Source organism: Maylandia zebra, linkage group LG2 (genome assembly GCF_041146795.1).
Source record: "Maylandia zebra isolate NMK-2024a linkage group LG2, Mzebra_GT3a, whole genome shotgun sequence".
NCBI classification, from domain to species: domain Eukaryota; kingdom Metazoa; phylum Chordata; class Actinopteri; order Cichliformes; family Cichlidae; genus Maylandia; species Maylandia zebra.
Window position 1 is genome coordinate 44,027,488 of NC_135168.1, and position 26,739 is coordinate 44,054,226.

Below are 26,739 nucleotides of genomic sequence, written 5' to 3' on the forward strand. Positions count from 1 at the left end.
AGTTGGAAAAGAATAACTCTTCAGTTCAAGTGTTTGATTCAAGTCTGCTTCTTGTATGCTTTCAGCACCTTGTCAACAACACATTCATGACTGAAAGGCAAAGGGAGAGGACTTTGGTAATTGCGGAAATACTTATGTGATTTAACCAAGATATTCCACTTAAAAAACACTTTGAGGCTCTCTTCATTGGACCGTGGTACTCATTTAGACTTAATTGTAGGCAAGCAGTAAAAACAAAAATATTCTCTCACACAGCTAACTAAACAGACCTTGAAATACAAAGCACACAGCCCAACATAGCGCTCAGAGAGACAGCGGTTTAATAAAAGCAAACCTTTTATTCTAATCACAAACACAACACAGATACATTCACATAAAAGTGTCCAAAACAAGGCAACAAATACAATTTAAGTTTCCCCACTCAGGGTCAGACCTCGGCGCCAAAAGACTACAGATCCCAGAGTTATGAAGGCGGCTGAGAGTGAGGTGAGGTGTTTGCGTGTGTGTGTCACAACTTTACAAACAAAAAGTACTCTACCATTAAATAAAATGTAAACATAAAAACAAAAATCGCTCCATTTTAAACAAATGTGACGCAAACTAAAAATCACTGGAGGAAAGCACAGCCAGGGTTAAAGGAGAGATTCACTGTTTTTAATATAGTTTACTTTAAAATTATACTCATATCTTGTTATCTATATAACCAAATAAATGGCCACTTCCTCCTGTCCTTAACAGCAAAGCATTTCATAAATGGCTAAGCTGAAATTAAAATTGGAAGCTGGACTTGTAAATGAAATTCCCTCCTTTTGTTTCCTTTTGATTTAAGCTCACCTTTCTCTGGACATTTTCTAACCTATAAACATGAACTTTGGATGTCCACGTGGTGGGTCACACCAGAATGTAAAAATTCATGTATTCATTCTAGTGGATTGCAGCAGGTACTGTACTTGCAACATAATAATTCTGCATTTTCTTTATCTTTGGTCCATTTTTGGCCCAAACATTCTGACCCACAAATTTTATAACGGAGGGCACAATCATCATTTATTATCAAAGTTGCATTATTCACTTTTATCTAACTTCCTTAAAAGTTGATACAAACAGAGAGTCAAGGGTATGAATATATCTTCAGAAAAAAAAGTGTTGGTCTAAGGTAAAAGAATAAACCTGACTATCTGATTATAATGCTATCCAGGGAAACTTTGGGTCCTGTCAGCCACGTGAGTGTTACTTTGACACATTAACACCACCCTTAACATGGTTGCCCATCCCTATTACATTGAGAAAACTTCTCTAACAGCTCGAGGAGCATGGCAAAGTTTCCAAATTTCCCACATCTAAATCCAATTAAGAAGCCGCAGGACATGCAAGAAAAATCGAGATCCATGGAAGCCCCACTCAAATAATCTGCTGTCAACATCCTGGTGCCAAACACCATGGACACCCCAGAGGTCCAGCGTCTGTGCTGAGAGCTTTGTTGAAGGCAAGAAGGGAACCTTATTGTGGCTGAACTGTTTACAGTGACATAGCCAAGTAAGATATACTAATATGCAAGTTAGCATGGGTGTTGGTGTCATTTTGTCTGTTAAGCCAAATGTCAAGGGGGTAAACAGAAGAGCCGAGAGAAAACAGAAACTCTCCAGGAACTGTTCTGACTGACTGGCATCCACACAGCCAGCTGGCACGCAAGTAGCTATCGCAACACAAAGAAAATTTTATGAATTAGTTCTGGAAATATGGCTGCAAGTGTCTAGAGTAAATATTCCACAGAGTCAGAGTCTGTTCAAGGGTCATACCAACCTTTGGTACCAACCTTACCAAACTTAACTACAACATGCAACTCCTTCAATGTACGTGAGGACCTGTGAGTATAACTTTAAGTAGAATTAAGAACCTATCCTTTACCAGATCAAATCCTGTAAACACAATGGTGAAAATCTGCTGTTTTAGGGTACATAACAAACTTGACATTTCTCCCAACTCAACTACAAAACGATTTACATGTTATCTACAAATGTGCAAGAGAAAAAAGAAAATAAATTAAAAGCTATTCATTATAAGACACCAGCTTAGTTCATCTAATTCTAACAAAGAAAAGCTTCACATGTTTAGTTTATGGGAATTTTGTTTTGTGTAACTACTGAGAGTGCTTTAGTGTAAGACACAGAAGCAGAGCGGGAGAGGGAGGAGAGTGGGAATGCAGTGTGTATCACCATACATGGAGCGGAAACCAATCCAGGTTACACTGAGTCATAGACAAGCTTATCCCAGTCTCTCTCTATCCCCCCCACACAGAGACAAACAGAAACACCAAGATAGGGACACAAAGGTGCAAATTCACAGCTAATAATTCATACACCCACACTATGTTTTCACACATTTTTTTCCTAACACCTCCCCTCTACGAAAACACATTCAAGTGTCCAAAAATAAGCCACCTGAAATGGTTTAAAGATTCAAACATATTTGCCACAACAGGCCTTCCTTGGCTTGACCCTTTTGAAAAACAAACTTATCTTGACAAGTGCTTGTTTAGAAAAACACCAACTAGGCACCGTTTCATGCAAAGTAAGAACGGGCTAGGCCCATAACTTAATTCTGAGTTACGAAAAACTAAACAATCCCTTTGGAAAAGTGGTTCAAGAAACATCAACAAGCATCACTAAACCACCACCTCAGTACCTAAATATACAGGTGGGTGTAAAGTGACACCATTGTGATGGACAGCAAAGTCTCCATGTGGTAATTTGTGGATAAACAAGAGGCCATTAAAACATTTTTGGATCCACAGGGGAGGTGTTTATTCTGTCAGTGCAGGTCTAGTTACCTGCACACACACGTAAAGAAGTCCACAGCTGATTGCAGCTTTTTAAACTGCTCCTGTGTTTGTTTCAATGTTTTAATTGCTTTGAGTCTGTTGTGCAGCGGCTGTTGTCCATTATTCAGGTTCATGGTAAAGCCAGGGTGAGTCAGGTGTTTCCAACAGGTCTGCAAAAAACCTGTATGCAAAAACAAGAACATTTAAGGCAGTACTTTAGTCCTGGGTCAAATTCACATCCCTTTCAACCGATTCAACCAAGTTATATGGAATATCTCCTGATTTTCCTTTGTTATGATAAATATTAAAGGCTGTGATGATTTTTTCCCTGTTTAGAATAAGAAGCATATTTTAAAAAAAGGTGTAAACCACCAAAAAGACGCATGACTCACATGGTGATCTTGTTAAATTAAAAGCAACCAGATAAGCATCAACATTTGTTTCTGGTTTCTGTATTTCACATAAATTCTAAACTATTGGTGCCTGTGTGTTTGCACTAAGTAAAACAAATTAGCTTCAAACCTGAAAAAAAACAAACAAACAAAGCAAAACAAACAACAAAAAGTAGTGACAATACAAGTATTAACAGCTTTTTCCTTAAAGTAAGTGAGATCCCTCTGCTGGAGACAGGGAGTCATCACATTTGCCCAACTTATCATGACAGATTTTCATCTTCCCCCTATAAAGTGAATGAGAGAGACTAAAATATGCAATTATGGACCAGACATGGGTGTTGACCGAAGTTTGAACCAATTAACCTTTAGAGTTGATCTGGATCTACTTGATCCAAGGACTTGGAGGTATATTCTTACTACCTGATTTTTTATTTTATTTTTTGTTAATATCTTGGGATGTTAAATCTATTTGAAAATGTTTTTGTTTTTTTTAATAGTGTCTGGAGTTTACCTCTTGCTGTGTTTTAATCCGTCTCGTCCTGTTCTGCGTCTTTCTGGGAGACAGGTACTACAGCGGTGCCCAACAAACCTCTTCTCACAATATAGGGACATGCAGGACCACTGGGAATGTCAGCAAAACCTAAAGGATGGAGAGGGGAAAAAGACGGAGGGTTAAATAAAAGAGTTAGTAGAAAATAGATCAGAGCGAGAAAGCACAGAGACAAGGAACACAAACAGGAAATCCACAGGGAATCAAACACTCAGAGACTGTATGTACTTATGAATATCAACTGGTGACTCGGCTGTGAGAAGAATTTTGTACTAATTGGTAAAAAAGTTTTACGCAACTCCCTCCAAAATAACTTTAATTACTTTTCCATATTTCACTCTACAGGCCCACAAACAACAAAGTTACCTTTCATGACGACTTCCGGCAGGCCGTAGGGTTCGTATTCTGTGTCGTCAAAGGCAGCTGACAGCTGCGTCCTGTTGCGGCGAATTCTTTCAGCCAGACGTGCCGGGTCAGCCGGGATGGGGAAGGAACCAGAAAACAAGATTTTGTCTGACGCCGCCTCCGCAGATAACTGGACAGGAGACACAGGAGGGGAATCCACTGAACCTTGTTCTTCCTCCTCCTCAGTCTGAGTGTTAACACATACTGTTGAAATGCCACGAGGATTCAAACTCTCCTCTGTCTGACTGCTGACACTTTTCATTTCTATCTTGACAACGCTGTCTGAGGAATTAGTCGTTGTGTTTAGTTTGGCTTCTGTTTTGGTCGAATCTGGCTCACAGACTTCGCCTGAGTGATGTTGAGCCATTTTCTCCAATGTCATTTGGATGAGTTGAATGTCTCTTCTTACTTTTGGACAATTATCTGACCATTGTGTGAAGTTAATCTCCTGGTTTTCTTTTTCAGATTCCTGAGTCAAGAGACAAAACAAAGTGACTGAAGAATTAATAATTCATCTGGTAAACAAATAAACGCATATGCCTAGGATAAAACTGAAAACCATTGCATTTTATTCAGTACTGAGGGCAGACAGGTGTTTTAAGTTCAGGTGTAAAAGTACAAATGCTTTATTTTATAGGTAAACAAAACATCTATTTTAAATTTCTCTAATATGATAAGAATTGCTATTTACAACAGGAGCAGCTCAGTTCTGGCCCATTTATTATTAAAAATAAATTTCCCCAAATATGTAGGCTTACTTCTCTACAGAAATGCCTTTATGTGCACTGGCTAAAAGACTTCCTAGATCCCACTAGCAATTATCTGGAATTATTTAATTTAAAGGACTCTTTTTTTTCATTGTAATTTACACTAAATTACATAATGACAATTAGCCGTCTGGTACATAAGTGAGTGACAATTTATAAAAATCACCTGGTCAGCCGTGGCAGTGTCCTGTCTGTATTCTTGAAAAATTTCAGCAGTTTTAAAGGGATGGAGGCTCTTTGGTTCCTCAAGGTTGCTGTTCTGCAGTCTTGTGGTAAAACAAGCAAAAGTTAATCCCAGCTGATACCTGTACAAATATACTTAATATATGCGTTTAACACACACAGACACAGAGGTGTGATCAGTTACAAGTTATCTCTGTGATTACAGAGTGTTGTGTGTTACCTGGAGAACAACATGCGGCCCTGAAGTCTGTTGGAGGAGCAGGAAACGAGTAACTCGTCTTCTCTGATGACTGTGATGGTTTCCTGGCTCTTCTGTCTATCCAGTGTGGGTGTCTGAACCGAATCCTGAACAGGTAGAGTTTGAGGCGAGCACTGGGTCATCTCATCTGTTTGCTCCTGGTTTGACTGGGACTGTGTCACAGCAGAGGTCAGTTCATGGGTTTCACATTCCTCAAATGTTGGTGCTGTTTGGGAGGCCAGTCTCCATACAGCAAGCTCCTCTGCCTGCTGCTGGGTCTCCTCAGAGAGAGCTCGTACCCTTATCTGCAGTGCCTCCACCTGGACAGAAGGAGAATGACAGTAGACTGAATCAATCGGACATAAAACTTAAATATAAAACAAATAAAATCCACAATATTATTAAAAAAGTAATTCTATATTCAGCAATACAGATCTTATTGAATATTTTAATGTCGTAAATCATTTGATACTCAGTACTGCGAAAGAGTCGTATTAATTTGTCCAATTACAATTTAAGCCCCTAAAAATAGGGGAGGGTATCTATAAATATTTGCAATTTCTAAATTATATTTTTGTTTAAGCCCTTGAGTAGAAAGACTCTACTTCAACTGGATTTTAACTGCTTTATATAAAATCTACTCTGGCAGCGTACAGAGCCAAAATGATGAAAATCGTGCCATTACCCAAATATATCCACTAGTTAAGACTACCATCTAGCGTCTCGTTCTCCATTAGCCCACCTGTATAATTTTAAGTCCTATACAACTAACCTATTATATTTTTGTCACTTTTCATCTTTTCACATAACTGAAGGAGAAAAATCACTGCCGTTACCTGTTGTTGTAGTTGAGTTACATGCACCTCAGACATTTCCTCCAGGTCTTCTTCAGTTCTTGTGTTTATTTGGTCTTCCTTTTTTAAATCTTGTCCTTCATCTTCTTCCTCATTCATACTTGACTCCAGTCCCTCAGTCATGACGTCATTCAGCAGACTCAGTGTCCCGTCTTCTGCCAAGCAGGACAGTGCAGCGTTTGGTGTGTTTTGGCTTTGTGTTGGATCCTCTTGATTTTCAGCGTCAGTCTGTAATGTCGGGTTTTGTGCGTCAGAGATGGTCAGGCCCTCAATTCTTTGTTTCAACAGCTGATTCTCCCGTCTGAGAGTGAGCAGTTCAGTAAGGATATCTGCTTCTTTACCGCTTTGACCGCACTGAGTCTCTACCATCACACAAGCAGAGTCAGGGTTACTCTGAGTTTTGTTCGAGTCTATAGATTCAGGATGCTGGTCCCCTGTTTTATTAGCTTCTTCACTGCTATCAGGTGTTGCCGTTTGAGTATCACATGTCTCTGGCTGACTTGCCTCACACTGTGCTTTCAAGTCACTCTCAGGCAGTGACTCTGCAATTAGACAGGTGACTCTACTCTCCATTTCCTGTTTTAGTGAGAGCTCTGAATTCTCCACCGGCTTCTCATCTCCCTGTTCTTCACTTTGTATCTGTTCCTCCACCTCTTTGACCATCATCTTCACCTCATCCTTTTTATCATTCTTTAGTTCATCCAGCTCTTGCTTGCATTGTAGTAGTTCCTGTTTTTGGCTTTGGAGGGCGCTCTCCTTCTCTTGTAGCTCAGTTAGAAGGCCTGCAATGTGCTGACTCTGCTTCTCAAAGGCCATGGTCAGCTGCTGCGTCTGACGTGTCACCTGACAAGAAGAGAAGGTTGAAAAAAAAAAAAGAAGAAGAAATGATGACTAGAGAAAGTAAAAATACCACTGGGGTCTGCACTTCACTGGTCACAGCTCACAGCACAAAACACATTTTAAAAAAGCAAACCAAAGGCCTTTTTCTTAACCAATCTTACTTCCTTGAGGAAAAATGTGTATAAATGCAGTGAATTTGCTGTTGTAAATTTAAATCATTATGACCACTTGTAAATCAGGGCCACACAGAGACTCAGGTCACCTTACTGGATATGCAGAGTTTACTTTGCTTCTATCAGAACTGATGTTTACCTTCTCAGATTAGCACTGAACTGATACCTGAAGTCTTCTTATCTATCTGCTCGGGTTGCATTTAAACAGTTTGCAACTGTTTTATTGACTCCTATACTTTTCTGTATTTTCTTTTTCTTTTTTTACTGCCTGCTTTTTGTTTGTCTTTGACTGGCAAATCTTAATTAACTCTTTCGTAACCTTTAGTGGCCATCTTATTTCTTAAATAACTTACAGAAGGAAGTAACGTTTGATTTTTTTTTTTTTTTTTTTTTTTTTACTTCAGTGAGATCAGTGATATCCTAATTTTAATATTGTGCTTTACAATAACACGATTCATACACTGCTCAAAAAATAAAGGAACACTTTATTCTTTTTTTTTTTTTTACCTTCAGGACTATTAATTTGGTCGGTTAAGTAGCAGAGAGGGAGACGTGCAGTTACGCTAGGAGTGCTGGACAGAGCCATAGAAGGTTGTAACCCATCAGCACCAGAATCTGCTCCTTTGTGCAATGAGGAAGAGCATGTGCACTGTTAGAGTGCTACAAAATGACCTACAGTGTGCCAACTGATGTTTTCAAAGTGTCCCATAATTTTTTTGAGCAGAGTATGAATTCAAGATTTAGCGATAAACGAAAGTACAGTGATGAGACATGAATTAAGCTGTTCAGAAGTGCAGAACATTCGAGAGTGACTGTTTAATACAGAAATACTTAGGTTTGAGAAATTTAGTGCACTAATCTCTATATCCAGCATCATTTACCTGGCTCTGCAGGGCCTCCAGTTTAATCTGACACTGATTAGCACGCTCTGTCTCCTTTGAATTCTCATTCTTCAGTCGCTCCACCTCTTTCACCAAATTAGAGGCTGTAGGCTCAGCCTTCTGGGGGTCTGAGGCTATTTGGCCCATCTGAACATCATCTGACAGAGGAGAGTGCTCGGCATCTATCACATTGCTCTTTTCTTGGATGATGCCTGCTGCTGTCTGAGAAACAAGCATGTTGTGTTGGTTGGTGGACTGGCAGAAAAGGAGGTGCTGCTCTGGTGAAGGCAGGAGTGCGTGGCCACAGCTATTGATGTTGGAGTTGAGCTTGTCATCACGAAGAGTCAAATACGTCAGGGGAGTGTTTGCATCTGTGTGCTTCTCTTCTTGTGTGTGTTTTCTTTTTTGCTTCAGTTCTTCCACTTGAGCTTTAAGTTCTGCCACCATCATGCTCAGCTGTTCCTTTACATTAGCATCTGTGTTTATTATTTGGCTTCTCTCCTCTTCCTCTCTCTTTTTTTCTTCTCGCTCTAAAGCCAGCTGAGCTTTCACCTCCGCCAGCTGTTTTTTAAGCTGAATATTAAGCTCTACCATTTCACTCTCCCTATCTTGTTGTTCTTTGTTTTTCTCTTCCTCCTGCTCGCTTCCCCTCTCCTTTACACACTCTATGTCTGCCTCCAAAGCAGTCATCGCCCTCCTCAGCCTCTCTGTCTCAGCTCTTTCAGTCTCCAGTTGTGTCTTCCATTCTTTTTCTTTCTCCTCTTTCTCTGCAGCCTGGCTGGTGTGTTTGCGGCTAAGCTGTTTAAGGCGGGTCCTGGCTTCTGTCTCAGCTCTTCGTTGGGCTTCCAGGTCCTCTAGTCGTTTCTGCAGTTCTTCTCGTACATCTTGAAGCTCTGAACGGAGCATTGCATTCTCCTTTTTGAGGTCTTCAGAGGGAACGGTCTGCTCAGACTTGAGAGCAGGTGTCTTTTCTGCAGAAAGGGTCAAATTTTGTGTCTTAGGTGAGTGCTCAAGACTGATCATTCTATCAAGATCTTTAGCGTTAGAGTTGTTGATGGGAGTATGAGAGACGTCACATTCTATTGCCTCATTTATAACTTTGTTCTCCTCTTCATTAATTTTCCCTTTGTCTCCTGCTCTCTTTAAACACTCTGAGGAGTCTGGGGAGATTAGGGCACTGATGTGTTCCGAGTCAATTCCTTCTCCTGGCTCTCTGTCAGAAGGATAAGATGCTCTGATATCTGTCCTTCTCTCCTGTGCATCCTCTTCTTCCCTCCTCTGCTCAGCTCGGTTTGAAGAAGGCCTCTTGGTTTGGGCTGACGGTCGAGGATAATGAGATGAGGAAGACTGAGATGAAAAACTCTGTCCAACAGGGCAAAACTGCACAGATTGTGGAGGAGGTGCTGACTTTTGCTCTAGAATTAAAAGGAAAAACATTTTTAATATGTACAAACAAAAAAACTTAATAAACATGTGCTCTCTTTCTAATAAACATGTGCAGTAGTGGAAAAGTTAAGTGTATTTTTAAAAGGATAACATTCATCTATCACTAACCAGCAGGGAGCAGCACTGGGATAAGACTTATGCGTGAAAGACATTGAGTATATAACTGTCATGCACAATCTAGGATTCACCCTCTTCAGTAATCAATCTCCCTTTTTTGCTGCACAAAATAATAAATTACTACAGGGCAGCATTATCACAATAAGCCCACTAAAGGACACCAGTACAACAAGCTCATGTTAAGCATGTGAGACTCCAAAACCCTGACTCTTGTGGAGGGAGGAAAGACAAGATACTCCAATCTACCATGACTAATAAACAGATTTGGCTTCATCCCCACAGTTTATGCCTCACCCTGTAGTTCTTTCAGCAGACACAGGGTGTCAGCTCGCTCATCTGCAAGTCTCCTCCCCTCCTCTTCCAGAGCTCGCTCTCGCTTCCTGCTCTGCTCCAGAGTCACAGCCACGCCCTCTGCCTCACGCACAGCTTCCTAATGCAAAGAGCAAAAATAGTCAAATGAGGTGGGATGAATCCAGTCAAATCAAACTTACTGATTTTTAAGTGTTCAGCTTAGCTGGAGGGAATCTTCATGACCAACGATGGACTTTTAAGGCCTCTTTTTCAAATATCTGTCAGAAAATTTGATTGATTTCCAAAATATGTCTGCCATGACATCTTTAATGTCAGTCTATATTTTCGACCTTGTGATATTTGGACTATAAATGTTATCAATTGTGCAAGAAGACTGCCAGATGAGGACATGCTGTGTGTAATATAAATGGATTAAGAGCAACCCAAACACAGTGTCTCAACAGCTAGAAACCACAAACAAGCTACAGATGAAGGCAGTATTAGTACGAACTATGTTGCAAGCTTATGAACATGTAAAGAACTGCTACAAATTCTAAAAATGTGGGCGTTTTACATCTTCTGCACTCTCAGCTTAGCGGGGTGCAATACAATAGTAAATGTTAATTTGGAACCTGCACAACAATAGCAAATGTCCTTGCGCATCAGAAAGGCTTTACTAAGACTTTTAATCATGTAAAGTTCATTCCAGGGCCTGTTGGCCAAGGTAAGTCAGTGGGCACTAGTGGGCACTACAACAGACAGCCATTCAAAGGCTGTTTTCTTGTATTTGTGTCAGTGTTGATGTGTGTAGTATTACAAGTATTACAAGACACAACTAAATAACAGTGAGGATAACGCTAATCCGATATCTTTAATAAAACATAATGATGGAGCTGGATCCACACTTATTGACTAACATATGGCACATAAGATGGTCATTACCCATTGCTCATCTAATGAATAATTAATGCAGGCCCTGACTCCTAACAACGTCTGCATGTATCAGTTGATGATCACTATGTGTTACCGTCAGTTTGGCTTGTGTCTGTGCTTCTTTCTTCTGGCTCTCCTTCAGCTGTCCCTCCGTCCATTTCAGTTTCTCTTTCAGAGTCTCCAACTCTTTCTCCAGCGCCTGCTTCTGTAGAGAAAGCTGACAGAGGGAATAGCGAAATAGTGAGAATGAATCCAAACAACACAACAGAGAAGGTATTTAAAAAAAGAAATTAAAGTAGGGGGAAGAAAAAGCAAAAACAATAGGAGAACTGAAAAAAAGGGAATGACTTGTTTGCCTTGTTTCAGGTGCAGGAATCATAGCCAGTGAAGGGAACAGGAAGCAGGACAGATATCGATGTGTCTAACATATCCTCTGCCTCTCTCAGGGTTATCAGCAAAGACTCAAGTAGATTAGCTTCCCACCAGTTCTCATCTAAAAATTCTACACGTTATACTCATATAACTGTATATATGTAGCAATATTGTAATGTACTGAGTAAATTATTTGCTAATTAATTATTTTTAACTTCAGTGTAGCTCTTTAAAGACAAACTTTTTTGTATTGGTCACTAATTAGTCACTTGGTTTTGTTACAATATTGAGTGACCCAGTAATTCTCAGTCAATGAAATGTCACATGTAGTTTAACAACCAATCAAATCTGAAAATATCTGATACTGATTTTATCAGCTCACTTAGTGAATTTCAATATATGTAAAAAGAATTAAAGAGAAACTATAAAACACATTAATCAGGTATTGGATTCTCATAACTGAAACTTCATGCATGCACAAAAAACAAAAAACAAATAGTACGACGCAAATTCCACAAAGGCCTGTATAAAGTGCTCATTACCTGCAGCTGAATGTTGCTGACCTTGTATGTGAAACTGTGCTTCTATTGTTAATTTACACAGTATAGCTTTATCAGATACAAGATAACACCTGTGTGGTTCACAAAGAGCTTACAATAACGTTTAAAGGACACTAGTAAAACTGAATAGCTATTGTTAAGACGGTATTTATATATACACAGAAGGTTATGGACTAAATTTATTTTCTTAGAGATTTTTTTTAATCTAATAAAAAAATTAGTGCCACATCATTCCTTTATGTTAAAGACTTCCAAAGTATAATTTTTAAAAAAGGTTTTTAACCACAAACAAAATTTGCACTCTGCATTCATGCAACATGCCTTAAAACGCTTCATACAAATCTTTCACCGTCATCCCACAGCCACTGTTTCACGCCTTCTTTTGCTGAGCACTCCATTTCTCACACACAAGTTCCAAGTTTCCGAGTGGTTCAAGCTTCCATAAACAAAGAAAAACTGAGCGGTCACACTGTCATTACCTTCTCTGCTCAACCTTTCCACTGGGGGAGAAACCGAGAGGAGAGGAGGACGAAGCGGAGAGGAGAGCAGGTGGAGGGGAGAGAAATCAGAAACACAGAGTCGAAGACAGTGAAAAAGAGAGAGAGAGAGAGAAAACATCACAGGCACGCAGAAAGTGTGGGAGAAAAAGTGCGATAAATTCATTGACCTTGGGTCCATATAATAAAAACAGTCCCAGGACAAGCAAAAGGTAAGATGGGAGAAGGACAGAGAAAGGAAATACTAAAAACAGGAAAGGTAATGAATGTATAATAGTATAATTATAAATAATAGCATAAACAAAAACAGTATGTCATATCTTTTTGGTCCTTGGTTTCCAGTGCTGATAGCAACTTTATCTTGATAAATGCATTTGTATGCATGTTAGAGGACTTGTTGGTCTGGTTAATGTGTAATATTTTGAGCGTATACTTGTACATGTGTGCGCATGTACCTTGTCAGCCTGTGCCTGCAGGGCATTGTGGAGCGTTCTAGCTTGTTGAAGCTCCTGGTTGAGCTTATTCACTTCCTGTTGATGCTGCTTCTCCAGACACTGCCTCTCCTTCTGAAGCTCTGTCAAATCCTAGAAACACACCAAAAAAAAAACCCCAAAAGAATCCATCAATCTATGGAAAAAAGGAAATCAAATGAAAAATGATTTTCCCTTGCTTTGATGTTCATCTCACCCTCTGATGTTGTTTCTCCAGCTCTTTGGTACGCTGTTGGTGTTGCAGTCTGCTGCTTTCTGCATTTTGCCTCTGACACTTAAGCTCCTCTTGTAGTTGCTTCAGTCTTTGCTCAGCTCCCGACGCCTGTCATGGGAAAACATATGCAGCTGTTTACCTGAGTTTTGCTCTATATGATACATCTGATATTACTTAACATCAGGTACATACTGTTCAATGTCAGTGAAAACTGATGTGTTTGACTTCTTATCACCAAACCAAATCTTTTGCATTTAATTTGCTTATGACTTGAGATGATTAAATCTCTGAGAATTTTGTCCTGATGCAAACCAAAGTTCCAACTTATAGGCAGTTTTAACACATACACTCCATGTGTGAATATGAGCATAAATTGCTGTATGTCTCTCTCTGGGCCCTCTGTTAGACACGGGTCTTGCCCAATGATAGCTAGGATAGGCTCAAGCCACCCACTACCTTGAAATTGAGAAGCACTAAAAAAGCTGGATGGATGAATAGATGGAGGGCATAAAACACTTCATAATGCTGGTTTAGCTATACAAATAAACATTATTACTGTTATTATTCATTTGTGAGAACAGCTCTAATCATTTAGCACTGTTAATGGAAAAATTACTGAGGTTTTTCCTCGTGAAAACAAAGCCTACAAAAGAACTCCTCCCAAATCACAACACTGTAGCAGTAAGATAACTTCGTGGGTTTTAAATGTGTGTGCTTGTGAAAGATACTGCAGTCACACAGTAACTAAACTGTTTAAAATGGCCAAATGTTTGTGTTTACATTTTGTAAAACATAATTATGAGTGACTTCCAGGATTGCATTTATATCTTTTAACACATCTGTTACATTTTTTTTCTTTGGTTGACTTGCTTAGTTTATTTCAGTCTTTCAACTGTGATTCAGAACGACCTCACACTGAGATGGTATTAATTAAATCGGGGAAGCACAACCTCACAACTTATTCGTACCAGATGGTTTTAGGCTGCTTTACAGCACAACAGGAAAAAGGACCACCATTTTTCCAGTTTTTTTCAAAGAGCATGTTAATATTTCAGGGAAGACAAATGTTTTGTTAAATAAGATCAACACCTCTGCCATGTCAAAAAAAACACCAGAGCATCAGGAAAATATGGAACATTATCACTGAAATGAGATGTTTGTTTTCAGCAGTAGTACTAGAAGCACCACTACCTGTAGCAGCAGTATATGTGCATGTGTTTACCCGTTCACTGTCCTGGGCCATACGTGTCTGTGCCAGGCTAAGCTCATTGGAGACTTTCTGCAGGCTGAGCTCCTTGGCGGCAAGCTCCTTCTTGGTTTGCGTCATTTCGTTCTGTATGGACTTCAACGTCCTGTCCTTCACCAGCAACTCCTCTTCCAGAGAAGACATACGGCTTTGACTTTGAGGCGACACTGACAGATGGACAGAAAGAAGTATGGTTAATAATTTCAACCATCCATTTTCGTCCACTTATCATCCTGTTACCAGAGAATGTTTATTAAATTCTGCGTTAGTCTCATAGAGATAGGAGAAAATTTATAAGCATTTGTTAACTAATATTTATACTTTTTTTCCGAATTTAAAGAGCACCTTTAATTAAAAAATAGTGCTCACAATCAGTGAGCTGGGATCATAGAATGGCAGAATGGTGGCTGAGTGAGTGGAGAGTGAGCAAGAGAATACAGGTGAATGAATAATTGCAAAAACAAACAAATCCATTTCCATGACCATTAAGAATATCTTGATTTCTGATAAAACAAAACAAAACAAAACAAAAACTGATGGCTGACAGTCAACAACACTTAGGGTCACAATCTATACACACTGATGCAATGAATCAAAGTTATAACTCTATATGATGCACTTAGATCCAGCCTGGGGAGGAGACTGATAATAAGGATAAAAATCAATTGTGTGCTTGTGATGCATTGTCAATATTTTAACTGTCCCATTTTACAATCTCTCCAGGCATACATTTACCTACCAAAGACATAAATATAATCACATTTTTTTTTCCATTGCTAATCTAAAAAGGAACAATGTTTTTTTGCTACATACAACCCCAAGTATAAATCCTACCCAGTATCCAGAATAAATCCTAAACTGTATGTTCTGTTATCAGGAGAAACATGGCTGCAAAAAGGCACACCTAAAGTAAACATTATAACCCCACCCCCACCCCTCATGCCAGTGTCCCAGCAGCTTTTATTGTTTCATATTGACCTGTCTCCTTCCTCCCCTGAACAAACACAAAAACACCCGGTGAGAGCGACAGTGTTACATCACAACTACAAACTGCAGTAAGAGTCACTCTACATCATGAAGCTGGCCTGGGAGCAGGCAGAGGAATCTCTGGCCATTCATTTCTACACAACCGCTTATGTAACGAGTGCAGCTGAGGTTACACATGTGCATGAGATTCATGGTGACAACACTGTTCACTTTTACTGATGTTGCTGTCACTCTGAGGTAAACCAAAACTGACAGAATTTCGTCATTTGGACAAAGCTTATAATAATATTTTGAGTGAAGTGGGCAACACATTTCAAACAGAGAGACCTCACAGTGTTAATTATGGCACCTGCCAGCAATTTTATCTATTGTTGTTATTATGTAAATTAAACAATAAGAGTTCATCTGACCTCAGTTTGCTGTACATCTGTCCTTTATTTAAATCTTTATTTGGCTTAGAATTAAACCCTTCAGTATAAACTGACCATTCGCTTTAAGTGTTTGCTGTAATAAACCCAGGCCCTGGAATAGCCTGTCTATAGACACAAGGTTGGTTAGCAATGTCAGCACCAGAGGTTGTACTATAAAGAGAGAATAATGGTATAATTATGGTAGACTGGCTATTAGAAAGGAGTTTTGAAAATAACAAACTAACAAAGTATGAAAAGATCACAGTGGTAACACTTTCTGGATAATCATAGATAAAATCAAATAATGCATGCAGCATGCACATCAGTGAAAAATGAAGCAAATGCAGTGGTGCCTTAAAGCTGCATTTTTTCAAATGTCCAGCAGGAGGGTGACTCCTTTGGGTGACCTCAGTAAAAACTTTCCTGACGACTTTACAGGCTCAGTAACTTGTTTCAGATCATCTTACTATTAGACATAAAATCCATGAACTCCTCCTACAAGATAGGAGTGGAGCAACCAAACTTGACAGACAGGTACATTTCAGGCCTCTGAAGAATCTTATCTATATAGGATCATGGATAAGATCAGGTCATGATGTTGTCGAGAAACCTCAAAACAACAGGCTAAAATTACATTAATAAAGTAGAGCAGCACAGGAACACCCTGGCGCGCACGCGCGCACACACACGAGGAATTTTTCCTACTCAGAATTTTTTTTATCTTCAATTTAGTTATTTACAAGCAAGAACCAACACCCCTATTTCTTTTACTTGACTTATTGTGACTAAGTATATAAGTTTGTAAAAACAAACAGACCAAACAATATTGCTGCATGGGCATGTACTAGTATTATTAGTATTATCCAGTTTGCACATTGACTGACCACTTATCAATAACGTAAGAGTAAGAGTTCGCATCCAAGATAGGAAAAGTGAAAATATTCAGTTTGAGTGATTTAAACAGTGTGACATCACTGTGGCTATATCAACATAACATGCCTTAATGTACGGTAGGTTAAGATGATTTTATTTTACTTTAAATATATTTTATAAGGGTGACACAGTTTAACAAATAAAATACAAAACACGAACCTTTTATGTATTACATAGAGTTTCTACCCATTACTAGTTTCAACTGTTGCACGCAGTTGAGACTGGAAAGACTTTAGATTAAAACTGGACACAAGAGTCACTGGCAATTTGCTCTAACTGTGATATATATTCTCAGCTGAAAGCAGGCAACCTGTTGAGGCTTGCTTTAGTGTTACCACCAAAGAAAACCATGCAGTCTAGTAGTGCAATCTAGATGTTACCTACATGGATCCCGATTTGCTGCAGTCAATTTACATTTCTTTGATTGAATCAGAAATTGAAGTGATTTCTATGCATCGCTCATCATGGAACGATATCAGACCAGGGTTTAAATTTAAGAGCTCTAATGTTCAGCTGTAAAAAAAAAAAGAAAAAAAAGAAAGAAAGAAAGAAAGAAAGAAAAGAAAAAAAAATTAAAGAGTCAACTGACCCCTTTTATGCAAGCACGAACGAAGCCTAAGGAACCAAGCCTAGATTAACAAAGACAGTTGGTAACCACTGTTATCGTAGAGGGGATTATATAAATACATACATTTTTAGCACTCTCCAAATAGGTTTTAGAACCATAAAAAAATGTCATAACTAAACAGTTATGTTAACTGAGTCTTCATTCACTGAAGCATAAAAGACATTTTTTAAATTGAATTTATAGACATAACAGGACAATGCATAGGTTTCTCTAAAACAAGGTAACCAAGTTTTGCCTTTATTGGGAAAGGAAAAATTGTGATTACCAAAGCAAACTCTGATTGTAGTTTTAGATTTTGTTAATTTTGCTAATGTAAAAAAGCCTGGGTAATATTTTAAAAAAGAAGAAGAACAAAAAGTCAAATCTGCTCCTTATTAAGTTGCTGTGTGTGCTTTGTTGCTGAAGACTGCAGAACATCCAAATGAAAATCTAAACTTTGAAATCAGAGGGTGGTTTCACAGCAGGGGTACTGAGTTAAGTAGATAATAGCATATCCATACTGGCTCCTGTTGTTATGGTAATCCAGCTAGGTTTTTAATCTTGTTTTAGGATAAATGCTGCTGGCCTGAGTTGCGTGCGTATATATTTGTAATTTGCAAATGGATAACACAGAGTAATTCCATCCCCACTCACTGTCTGTCTCTGTCCTGCGGTCCTTCCCATAACCCCCCTGCTCTGACAGATGATTTGTGACATCAGAGGACGGCATCAAAGAGGGAGAGGGCGGAGGTCGCCTCCTTGCTGCAGGTTTTGTGTCATCCCGTTCCCATGGAAACACACCCAAGGGAGTGGAGAAGGTGTCCGATTGGACGGGTGAGTGGCTGTGGCGTGTGCTCTTGTGTTGTTGTTGTGGCAATGAAGGTGTGGGTATCTCAGAGAACTGAAGCCGCTGCTGAAAGGATGAGAGAGGGTTTAATCAAAGACAAAAAAGAAAGAGGAGCAGCATGAGCAGGAAGAGGCTCGACAAAAACAAGGCTCAAGGACTCAAGGTTTTACAATCAGACTAATGCAACTAAGAATTACTAACTGCTGTTTTATTCATAACTCAAGAGAAATTGCTTCAGCGTGCACAGCACCTTTAGTATATTTCAAATGCTGCTTCAGGATGAGAGATCGTAAAAGAAAAGTCAATGTTCAGATGTAAGAGCACAGACTTGCTGTTACATTTTCCTAAAACTTTTCTTTTGCCTGCCAGACCTGTACAAACAAATGCAGCAGCACACTATGATGAACGTTGGGAAATAATACAAGCAGGTGAAGCAGGGCATAATTTTACTGAAACACTCAAACCAGCAATAACTTAGTAGCTTGTCTGAGTAGTGAAAGCCTGTAACAGCATATTCCTCTGTACAAAGTTAAAAAAAAAAAAACATTCCACAGAAGGTGCACTGAAGTACATATTATTATTGATGAACCTGGGACAACGTAATTTGTATTAAACCCATAAATAAAGTAATACTTCTTAAAAAAATACTGGTCTCATTTTTTAGGAATAAACTTATAAATTTCTCACCTTTTAAAGTTTTTGGTCTTCAGTTAAAAATGTGTATATAAAGTTAGATTTGGTCATCCTTTAAAATTTTTGATAACACTGCCAATCTTATCCTTTCAGCTGACTACTAGAAGAAAGAACCTTGCTGTTAAACAAAGAGCTGTGAGCCAAGGTGTTGTTTTTAACATCTAAATTTAACCAGAAAAAAACTCCATTATAAGGACAGAACAACTTTAAAATACGAATTCTTCCTGTCCTTATCACAAGGCCAGAATGAAATTTGAAAAATACAATAACACCCTGATAACAGACACTGATGCTCTTTAACCTACTATAAAAACTCTTAACTACATTGTCATGTTTAAAAATAGAGAAATAAAGTACAATGTTGTTTCATCTGTTTTTTTTTTTTTTAAAAGCACCATGTGCTGCAGTAGTTCACATTTAAGAAACAGTTACAGCCATCTGGGCCACTTATTTGGAAAGACTTAATTACTTAAGACTAAAAGGAAAACTAATCAAATAAGGAGGGATGTTTTGCTTTGCTAATAAGACAGTTAAATCCTCCAAGTAGAGAACATCAGCTTTCAGCTACAATCCACAGCAGTCTTGGATTAGCTTACACATAGCTCAGTGTGAGAACATGTTCAGACTTACTCGGATGTGAGGAGCCCGGCTCTGCCCTTCATCTCTGTGCCCCTGTTTCTCTTCCTGTCGGCTCCCTACAGGGCAAAAACAAAGCATATGGACTGAACTTAGTACCTACAACCGATCACAAAAACTGAACAGGAACAACAGCTGTAAATTACCAAGTGGTTTAGTGACGAGAGGAAAGACAAACAAACTGTCCTTAGAGAGTAGAGGGCTGGGAAAGCAATGTAGCTCAAGGGGGTTTATTTATATCCACTGCTCATTTGGGACTCTGGTGGTTTAACTATTTAATTCTCTTAACTGTAAAGAGTTTTAATAAAATATTAGAAATAAACTGCCATAGAGATTAAACCAATTAATAATTTTACAGTTTAGAAAACTGTACCATTGTGTTCCCAGGGCAAGCCTGTATTCCAGCAGGGAGTAGAAAACAGAGAGGTATCTGGTGACCTGATGCTGTTCTGCAGCTTCTCTAGCTCGGCTTCCAGCCTGCCACAGAAAGAAGACACAGAGTGAAAGAGTTTAGAGTGGGAAGAGAAATGGAGATATTTCTTACAGGAAATGAGGGCTGAGGTCAAAAAGTCAGATTTGCTTAGTAAACATCCTAGCTGAAGGACGAGATCCAGTAGTATATGCAAAAACAATGATAACAGCTGGCTGAATTCTCTACAAACTGAGAAAAGCTGTTCCTTCAAAATGTGGTTTAACTCTTTTAGTCAAGGTTACACTAAGCTATCACTTATGAAAGAAAAGTATGCCCTCCCACAATTCATAGCAATATGTGCCATCCAACAATCATTTAAAAAAAATATTAACATAACTCATCATGTACTGTAGATGATGAGAGAGCCTTCAGAATTTTAGGTTGAGGAACATATAAGCAGTTTTTTTACTGACTGGTGAACCTCTGCTCATTTTTACTTCCGAGAAACTGTCAATTCACCTAATTAGTTCAAAATGTTCCTCCAGCTGTTGCTATTTAGAACCACCCTTCTTAACCTTTTTGATAATCAAGTTCAATATAAGCTAATATAAGCTAAATAGTAAAATGTTAAAGTTGAAAAATATGACATTTTCTATGTTCTACTGTCAATAAAAATGGGCTTATGAGATTTGCAAATCATTGCATTCTGTTTTTATTTACATGTATATGGTAATCAATAGTACTTTTCTGTTTTATACAATAACCTGGTAATATAATGAAAAATCAGAGGGGATAGAGCTTTCACAGTTGCAGCTCCAAGACTGTGGAACAATATGCCACCGCATGCCAAGCAGGCTCCTTAACTTGTCATTTTAAAATCTTGTTTACATACTTTTTATTCCCTGGCCTTTGACCCAGTGTGATATGCTTACTGTGTTTTTAAGTTGCTTTTTATGTAGTCCTTTATTGTTTAACTTCTACAGGTCTTATTCGTGTCAGGTTTTTTTTTTTTTTACCCTCTGGCCTCTGTTCATCTTTTATGTTTAGTTTTATTGTACAGCACTTTGGTCAGACCTGTTGTTGTTTTTCAAAAGTGAATTATAAACAAAGTGGTATGGTAACCATAAACAGTTAGTGTACAATACGCCAATTAATTAATAAATAAATAAAGCCACTTGTATGCAAATTACTGGAACAGAGCAGAAGAAAACATATCTAACAATTACTTTGGCTAATGCAAGTATCAGATTGAATAATATAGGGACTGTACCCAATCAACATCCAAAAAGCTGACTGGGACATCTCCATTTAAGACAGCTTCCTATACTATCAAAATGTAATGTCTATTGTCTGATTTTTAGTGCTGCATGTGCTGCATGTAGTTCCAACAATCAGTTTTAGTTTTACCTTCCAAATCCCCCCCCCGCCCCCTTAAGACAGATTGTATTTAACTATCAAGTTTAATTCAAACTAAGTTATCCTAAGAATACCAAACGTCACTATATTTCAAACATTCAGTGAAAACAATACATAATACCAAAACCAGATGAATTTAAAATTGAGAGAAGCTTCTTGCCTCTGTGGTTTTTAGCTCATGCTGACCTTTTGATTTCCTGGGTGAGTTTGTTGTTGAGGGTACGAGCAGCATCTAGCTGGCCCTCCAAAGAGCAAACTTGGGCCTGCTTAGTCTGAAGCTCCTGCGTAAGACGGTCCCTGCTCGTCACCGCTGTTGTGGCCTCATCCCGAACGTTTTGGAGCTCTCGCTGCACCGACTGCAGCTCCACACGTACCTCCTCATACTTGGCAGAAAAAAGGAGGAAAAAGGAGAGAGAGGGAGAAGTATATATTTAATGATTATTTAAAGAAATCCTGCTACAGATGACTCACCCTTCATGACAATATTTGCACAATGTTATTTAGAGAAGATTAAAATTACAGGAACTGCATTTCCTTGAAGAGCAACATGTAGGTCAACTTTTTCTCTACATAAAATTTCTTGAAAAGCTAATGCATGATTTTATTCTTTTGTGTAATTCCGATGAAAAAGTGTGCATTTAAAGAAGCACTCATAAAAAAATACAAATTTCCTACAGATTATGTAATTTTTCTGTGGTCTGCCTAAGCGCTCAATGCCACAGCAGGTGGCAGGAGCAGCTTCCTAAGCCAGTGCCAGTGGATCCATGGTCAGCAGTCAGTGAGAGACTGAGCTCTCACTGATCACAGAGATACTACTTGTTAAATTTTAGATAACTTCCAAATTGAGCTTCCAATAAGAAGATTTCCTAATGTTAATCTAGATTTAGCATATTGTTTTTGGAAAAGGCAGCATTACATCAACCATAATAGGTACTAGGTGGTGCAGTAGTTAGTACTACTGTCTCACAGCAGCAAGGTTCTTGGGTTGAACCTGCTGGCTGACTCCAAAAATCCAGTCCAGTTCAGAAGCATGACAAAGTTAGATGATTTCTTACAGCCTTAACTAAACTTGGAAAGTCAACAGTACCAAATCACAAAGTTACTAATACTTGTGTTTCAGTTATTTGTCATGTAAATTGTGTGAGGAACAGTATAAGTGTTCATACTTTCACAGTTTGCTTCTCAAGGCTTGTATGGATGTTGTCCAGCTGCAGCTGTTTCTGCTTGTTTTCCCTGGACAGCCGTTCATGATGGATTTGCAGCTCCTTCACCTTTTGCAGGACCCGTCCAGACAGCCCTACTGTCCAGTCCTCCTCAGCCCAGCTCATTTCTTTCTGCCTGGGCCTGAAAGGGTGGGAAAATTATATCAAGAGCTTGAATCAAAGTTCATTTTTATTTTATTCCCTCAGAAGAAAACATTTCCTTTTTAAACTGAAAGGTCACTTGGTTTCTAAGCACTCGGGGTGACAGACTGTGCATGGCTTCACAAGGCATGGTACTACCTAACCTTTCCTATTCATAGTTGGCTGATCCAGAATAAGACAGCTTCTAAAGACATGGGATTTACCAGAACAAAGAGGAAGTATAGGCCATTTATAATCCCAGTCATATACTTATATGTGGCCTGTGTTATAATTAGTCATAAAAATGCTTCCTACCACTAATTTGTCAATCTACTTCTACAATTTTTTATATTTTTTATTTAACATGAACTGGCCTATTAGTGTGGCAAGAATAAAGGAAGGTTGTGAAATCCATGCATGATTAAGTTTCAATCTTTCATATATAAACAAAACAATGTAGGTAAATCAAATGCAAATAGTACTACAGTATAATTTATTACGAGTCATACCTAAATCAACTCTGCTGCTAAAATAAATGTAGTAACTTGAAGGTTAAGTGCGTATGCATGTGTTGGTACAGAGGATTCAATTGATAGCATGTATATCTAAACAAGCTTCAATCATGTCTGCCTTTGACTCCGTCCTGTGTTGAATGTTGCTAAGGCTTTGAACCCTCAGGAAGAAACTGGTTGTCACTGTTGGGCAGCTGTGACTCAGTGTTTCCCAACACAGCCTTCTTGCTACGCTCATGCATCACTGAAAGCTGAAAGTAAATATAATCTCTCTCAAATTTCAGGTTTACGTCAAGGTTCTTCCTCAGACAATGCCACATCTGATGGCTGTTTTAAAGGCTCTTGTTCAAAACATTGCATTTGCAAGCACTTTGTTAATACAGACAAAAAACAACAACATCACCTGGACACAGATAAGCAGAATTAAAGATGAGAGCATTGGAATGAAGAAAAGCCTGACTGAAATGGCCTGAAACAAACTCACAGAGGTTTATTAAAAGCTCAGTTTGGACTTGCATTACAGCCTCAAGGCTGTCAACACCAAACTCACATAGTTTCTGTCATAGCATACGTGTCACGTCACTAATTACCTGCTTCCTGGCAGAAATACCCGACTATGACTGAGAGGAGCCAGTCACATAACACCCAGAGTGACTACAAAGACTGGACAATAACACTTTTGTACAGGGGACTTAAGTGTCTTTTCAGTTTCATTAGGATGACACGTTAATCTGAGCATTACTAAAAACAGTATACTGGTGCACAAGCTGAGTAGTGTTAAAGGCAGCAACTATCAATTACTTTAAGTAAGGATTCATCTGATTAATCACTATTAAGCTATAGTTAATATTTTAAATTACTCAGAGTGTAAGTGTCCCCATAAAAGTAAATTAACATTTCTAATCGATAAAAATATAACATAAAAGAAAAGTAGAGTTTGAGAAGCCTCGACCTGGGAGGGTTAGGCAACTTTTCTGTTTGATAGTTCAACATCGTTCATATTACTAATTACAGGTTCTAATCAAAGACCATGACCAGTTGTTAACTGCCAGGATTGGGTTAGATCTGCAGGTGATCTTGAGGTTGAAAATCTGGTTTTTCATGCAGTGCTCGTTTCACAATACAGCACATGACTGTCAGGGTGAAATTACAGAACTTTTTAGTGTTTTTGTTCCACAGACAACCTAAAGTCAAGAAAGAGTCAATAGTGGACAAGTGGTCTCAGGCACATACAGTCCTGTGACAAAATTGTCATAGGACTTTATGTACCACTAGGGCTGGGCCATATCATACCGTTCACGGTAATACCGGTATAATTTTGGGCAACGATAGCAAGATGAAATATCGCGTTAGAATATGGGTAAAACGCGCATGCGCAGTGCCTTTGTTTTCATACGCACATGTCGGAAAAAGCAAATCGTTGAATGAAACGGATGAACCAGAATTGGTTTGTAAAAATGCTGCAACTTCAGTGCGGAACTGGTTTGGCTTTCGTCCGTCAGATACACAACAAAGCACTATTTTTGGTAGAGCATGCTAGTGGGCTGTTGTTATTATCGTGTTTTTTGGAAAATACGGCACACTTAAAATCAATCCTTTGATTTTTCTGAAAATCGACAGTGCCCCTTATAATCCAATGGGCCTCATGTATGAATTCTGGTTGTGTTTACTGACCTCGAAACGATTTTATGTACACGGCGCTCGAAAATCTGTCAAATGTTTTAGTACGACTTTGCTAAGCTACGAACCCGCACCGCTTGATGGATTGTCGGAGCATTACGGCTATCGTAGTCAGGAGCCTGGCGAAGTGATACGTACTGAGCTTCAACATAATGTTACCGTATTGTGTGTGTATAACCTCTTTTTAAGTTTTGTGGATATTATACATGGTTATGCTGAGGATATGTCGGCCAATTTCCACTGGAAATGCCTTTTGGTTAAACTTTCAGTAAGGAATTTGCATTTGCACTGTTAAATTTTTATATAACTTTCATGCACATAAAAAAAACAGCTGCTTGTTTAAGTGAAAATACATAGATTTATTTTTTTTCACTAATAAAGTTGTGGAGTTGTAAAGTATTTTGTCTAGTGTCAGTTATATCGTTATCACAAATTTTCAAATGTATATCGTGATAAATATTTTTGGTCATATCGCCCTGCTCTATGTACCACTATACTTTCTTTTTCACATGATAGTAAAACATCATATGTTGTCTTTCCCCTGCTCATATCTATTTCCTCTTCTTTCAAGATGGAGAAAGCCATTCAATATTTCATCTACCACAAGTTAGAAAACAGGCACCAACTTCAAACTAATAATTAATACAACAAATTATTTTTTTCTTTTCACTTTAAAACAGGCAGAGAAAACAGAAGGCCTTATACAAAAAGTAATGGCATGACAAAAGAAAGCAACTCTTTAAAAAACAAACATCAGGGGATTAAAAGATTAAAAGACCATGATCAAACATGTGATGTTAAAGAATGTGATCATTTTATGCTATTGCTCAAGACACCTTAATAAATAAAGTATTGAATGTCAGTACACAAAAAAAGAGATGAGATATACAATTAGTACATTACAGCAGATAAAATATGAATACTACATTCGGTCGTACTGATCCATTATAATGTCATCTGATATTTGTTATCTTTGCACTACATTTAGAAAGCAATTTTATTTCTGTTTTATTTTTCTTCTGTTTATACTTATCTGACTTTAATCTGTATATAACGGGAATATTTCGTTTGTTGTATTCTGTTTTATTTCACCGAGTCACACCATACTTATTTAAGTTTATAAGTAGGCGTTTGGAATTCAACGTTATAGCAACTAAAAACGTCAAGCTTTTGGAATAACGTAGATCTCATCGTAAACACAACCTACAACAGAATACCTCAAATAAAATACACGATTACAAAAACAAAACAGCCCCATAAAGGTAGGATAAAACAAAAATCTCAAAGATGAATGTTATCCACACACACTTTGGAAATATAACCATTAATTTCTAATTAGGGACAAACGCACGTCGTCTCAGGCAGTCTCTTAATGAGGTGGACATGTGCAGATGTAGCACAATAATGATAATAATGAGGAGGAGGAGGAGGAGGAGGTGGTGGTGGTGGTGGTGGTGGTGGCAGGGAGCCAGAAGCTGGACCCTGGCCTGATCACGAGGTTCAAAACTCAACGAGAGAAATGACAACTTCAAACTAAATCTCACTTTAACAGCCACGGAGGTAGAGAGTGAGTAACAGCCGCAGTAAGACCAGCCGAAACTAACTTTTCTACCGCCTATTAGTGTTTGTTGAGCGCTGAATGACACACAACTGTAGCGATGATGCTACCAGCTAGCCACGCAGTAAAGCTACTTACCATTCACTACTTCAGTTACAAAGGGCGCCAGCCGCCGGGGAGGCGCACACACGCAGGCGTGACAGGGCTCTGTTCCCGCTGTTAGAACCAGGCTCCGGCTCTTCACTATTCGGCCAAGATACGTTTAAGTTTAAAGCGAGAGGAGCTAGACGTTAGCGTTGACTGACAGTTTTCATAGGTTGAGACGAGATGCCGCACGTCTCGTGCAGCTGACAAGCCGGAGTCGTTGTGGCACGAGGCGGAGCGGGGCGGGAGCTGGTGACGTAGAGGCGGAATGTTTTGGGAAAAGTCCT

The 26,739-nt window shown here is 38.7% G+C and overlaps 1 protein-coding gene across 2 annotated transcripts; it reads right to left on the minus strand.

Moving 5' to 3' along the window:
- Positions 1–302: 302 nt before the first annotated feature.
- si:dkeyp-115e12.6 (uncharacterized) lies at positions 303–26,729 on the minus strand. 2 transcript variants are annotated; one of them, XM_004545588.4, is made up of 18 exons: positions 26,447–26,729; positions 22,382–22,559; positions 21,402–21,598; positions 19,761–19,864; positions 19,382–19,446; positions 17,866–18,121; positions 14,251–14,441; positions 13,011–13,136; positions 12,779–12,907; positions 10,989–11,111; positions 9,965–10,100; positions 8,108–9,522; positions 6,196–7,056; positions 5,342–5,679; positions 5,105–5,204; positions 4,133–4,640; positions 3,728–3,856; positions 303–3,002 (listed from the first exon to the last, which is right to left on the minus strand). In XM_004545588.4, the coding sequence occupies exons 2-17, from the start codon at positions 22,541–22,543 to the stop codon at positions 3,741–3,743; spliced, it is 4,827 nt and encodes a 1,608-aa protein (XP_004545645.3). In that variant the 5' UTR covers positions 22,544–22,559; positions 26,447–26,729; the 3' UTR covers positions 303–3,002; positions 3,728–3,740. The 2 variants fall into 2 exon arrangements, with proteins under 2 accessions (XP_004545645.3, XP_004545644.3); XM_004545587.4 differs by having other exon boundaries at positions 17,866–18,124.
- Between the last annotated feature and the right edge of the window lie 10 nt (positions 26,730–26,739).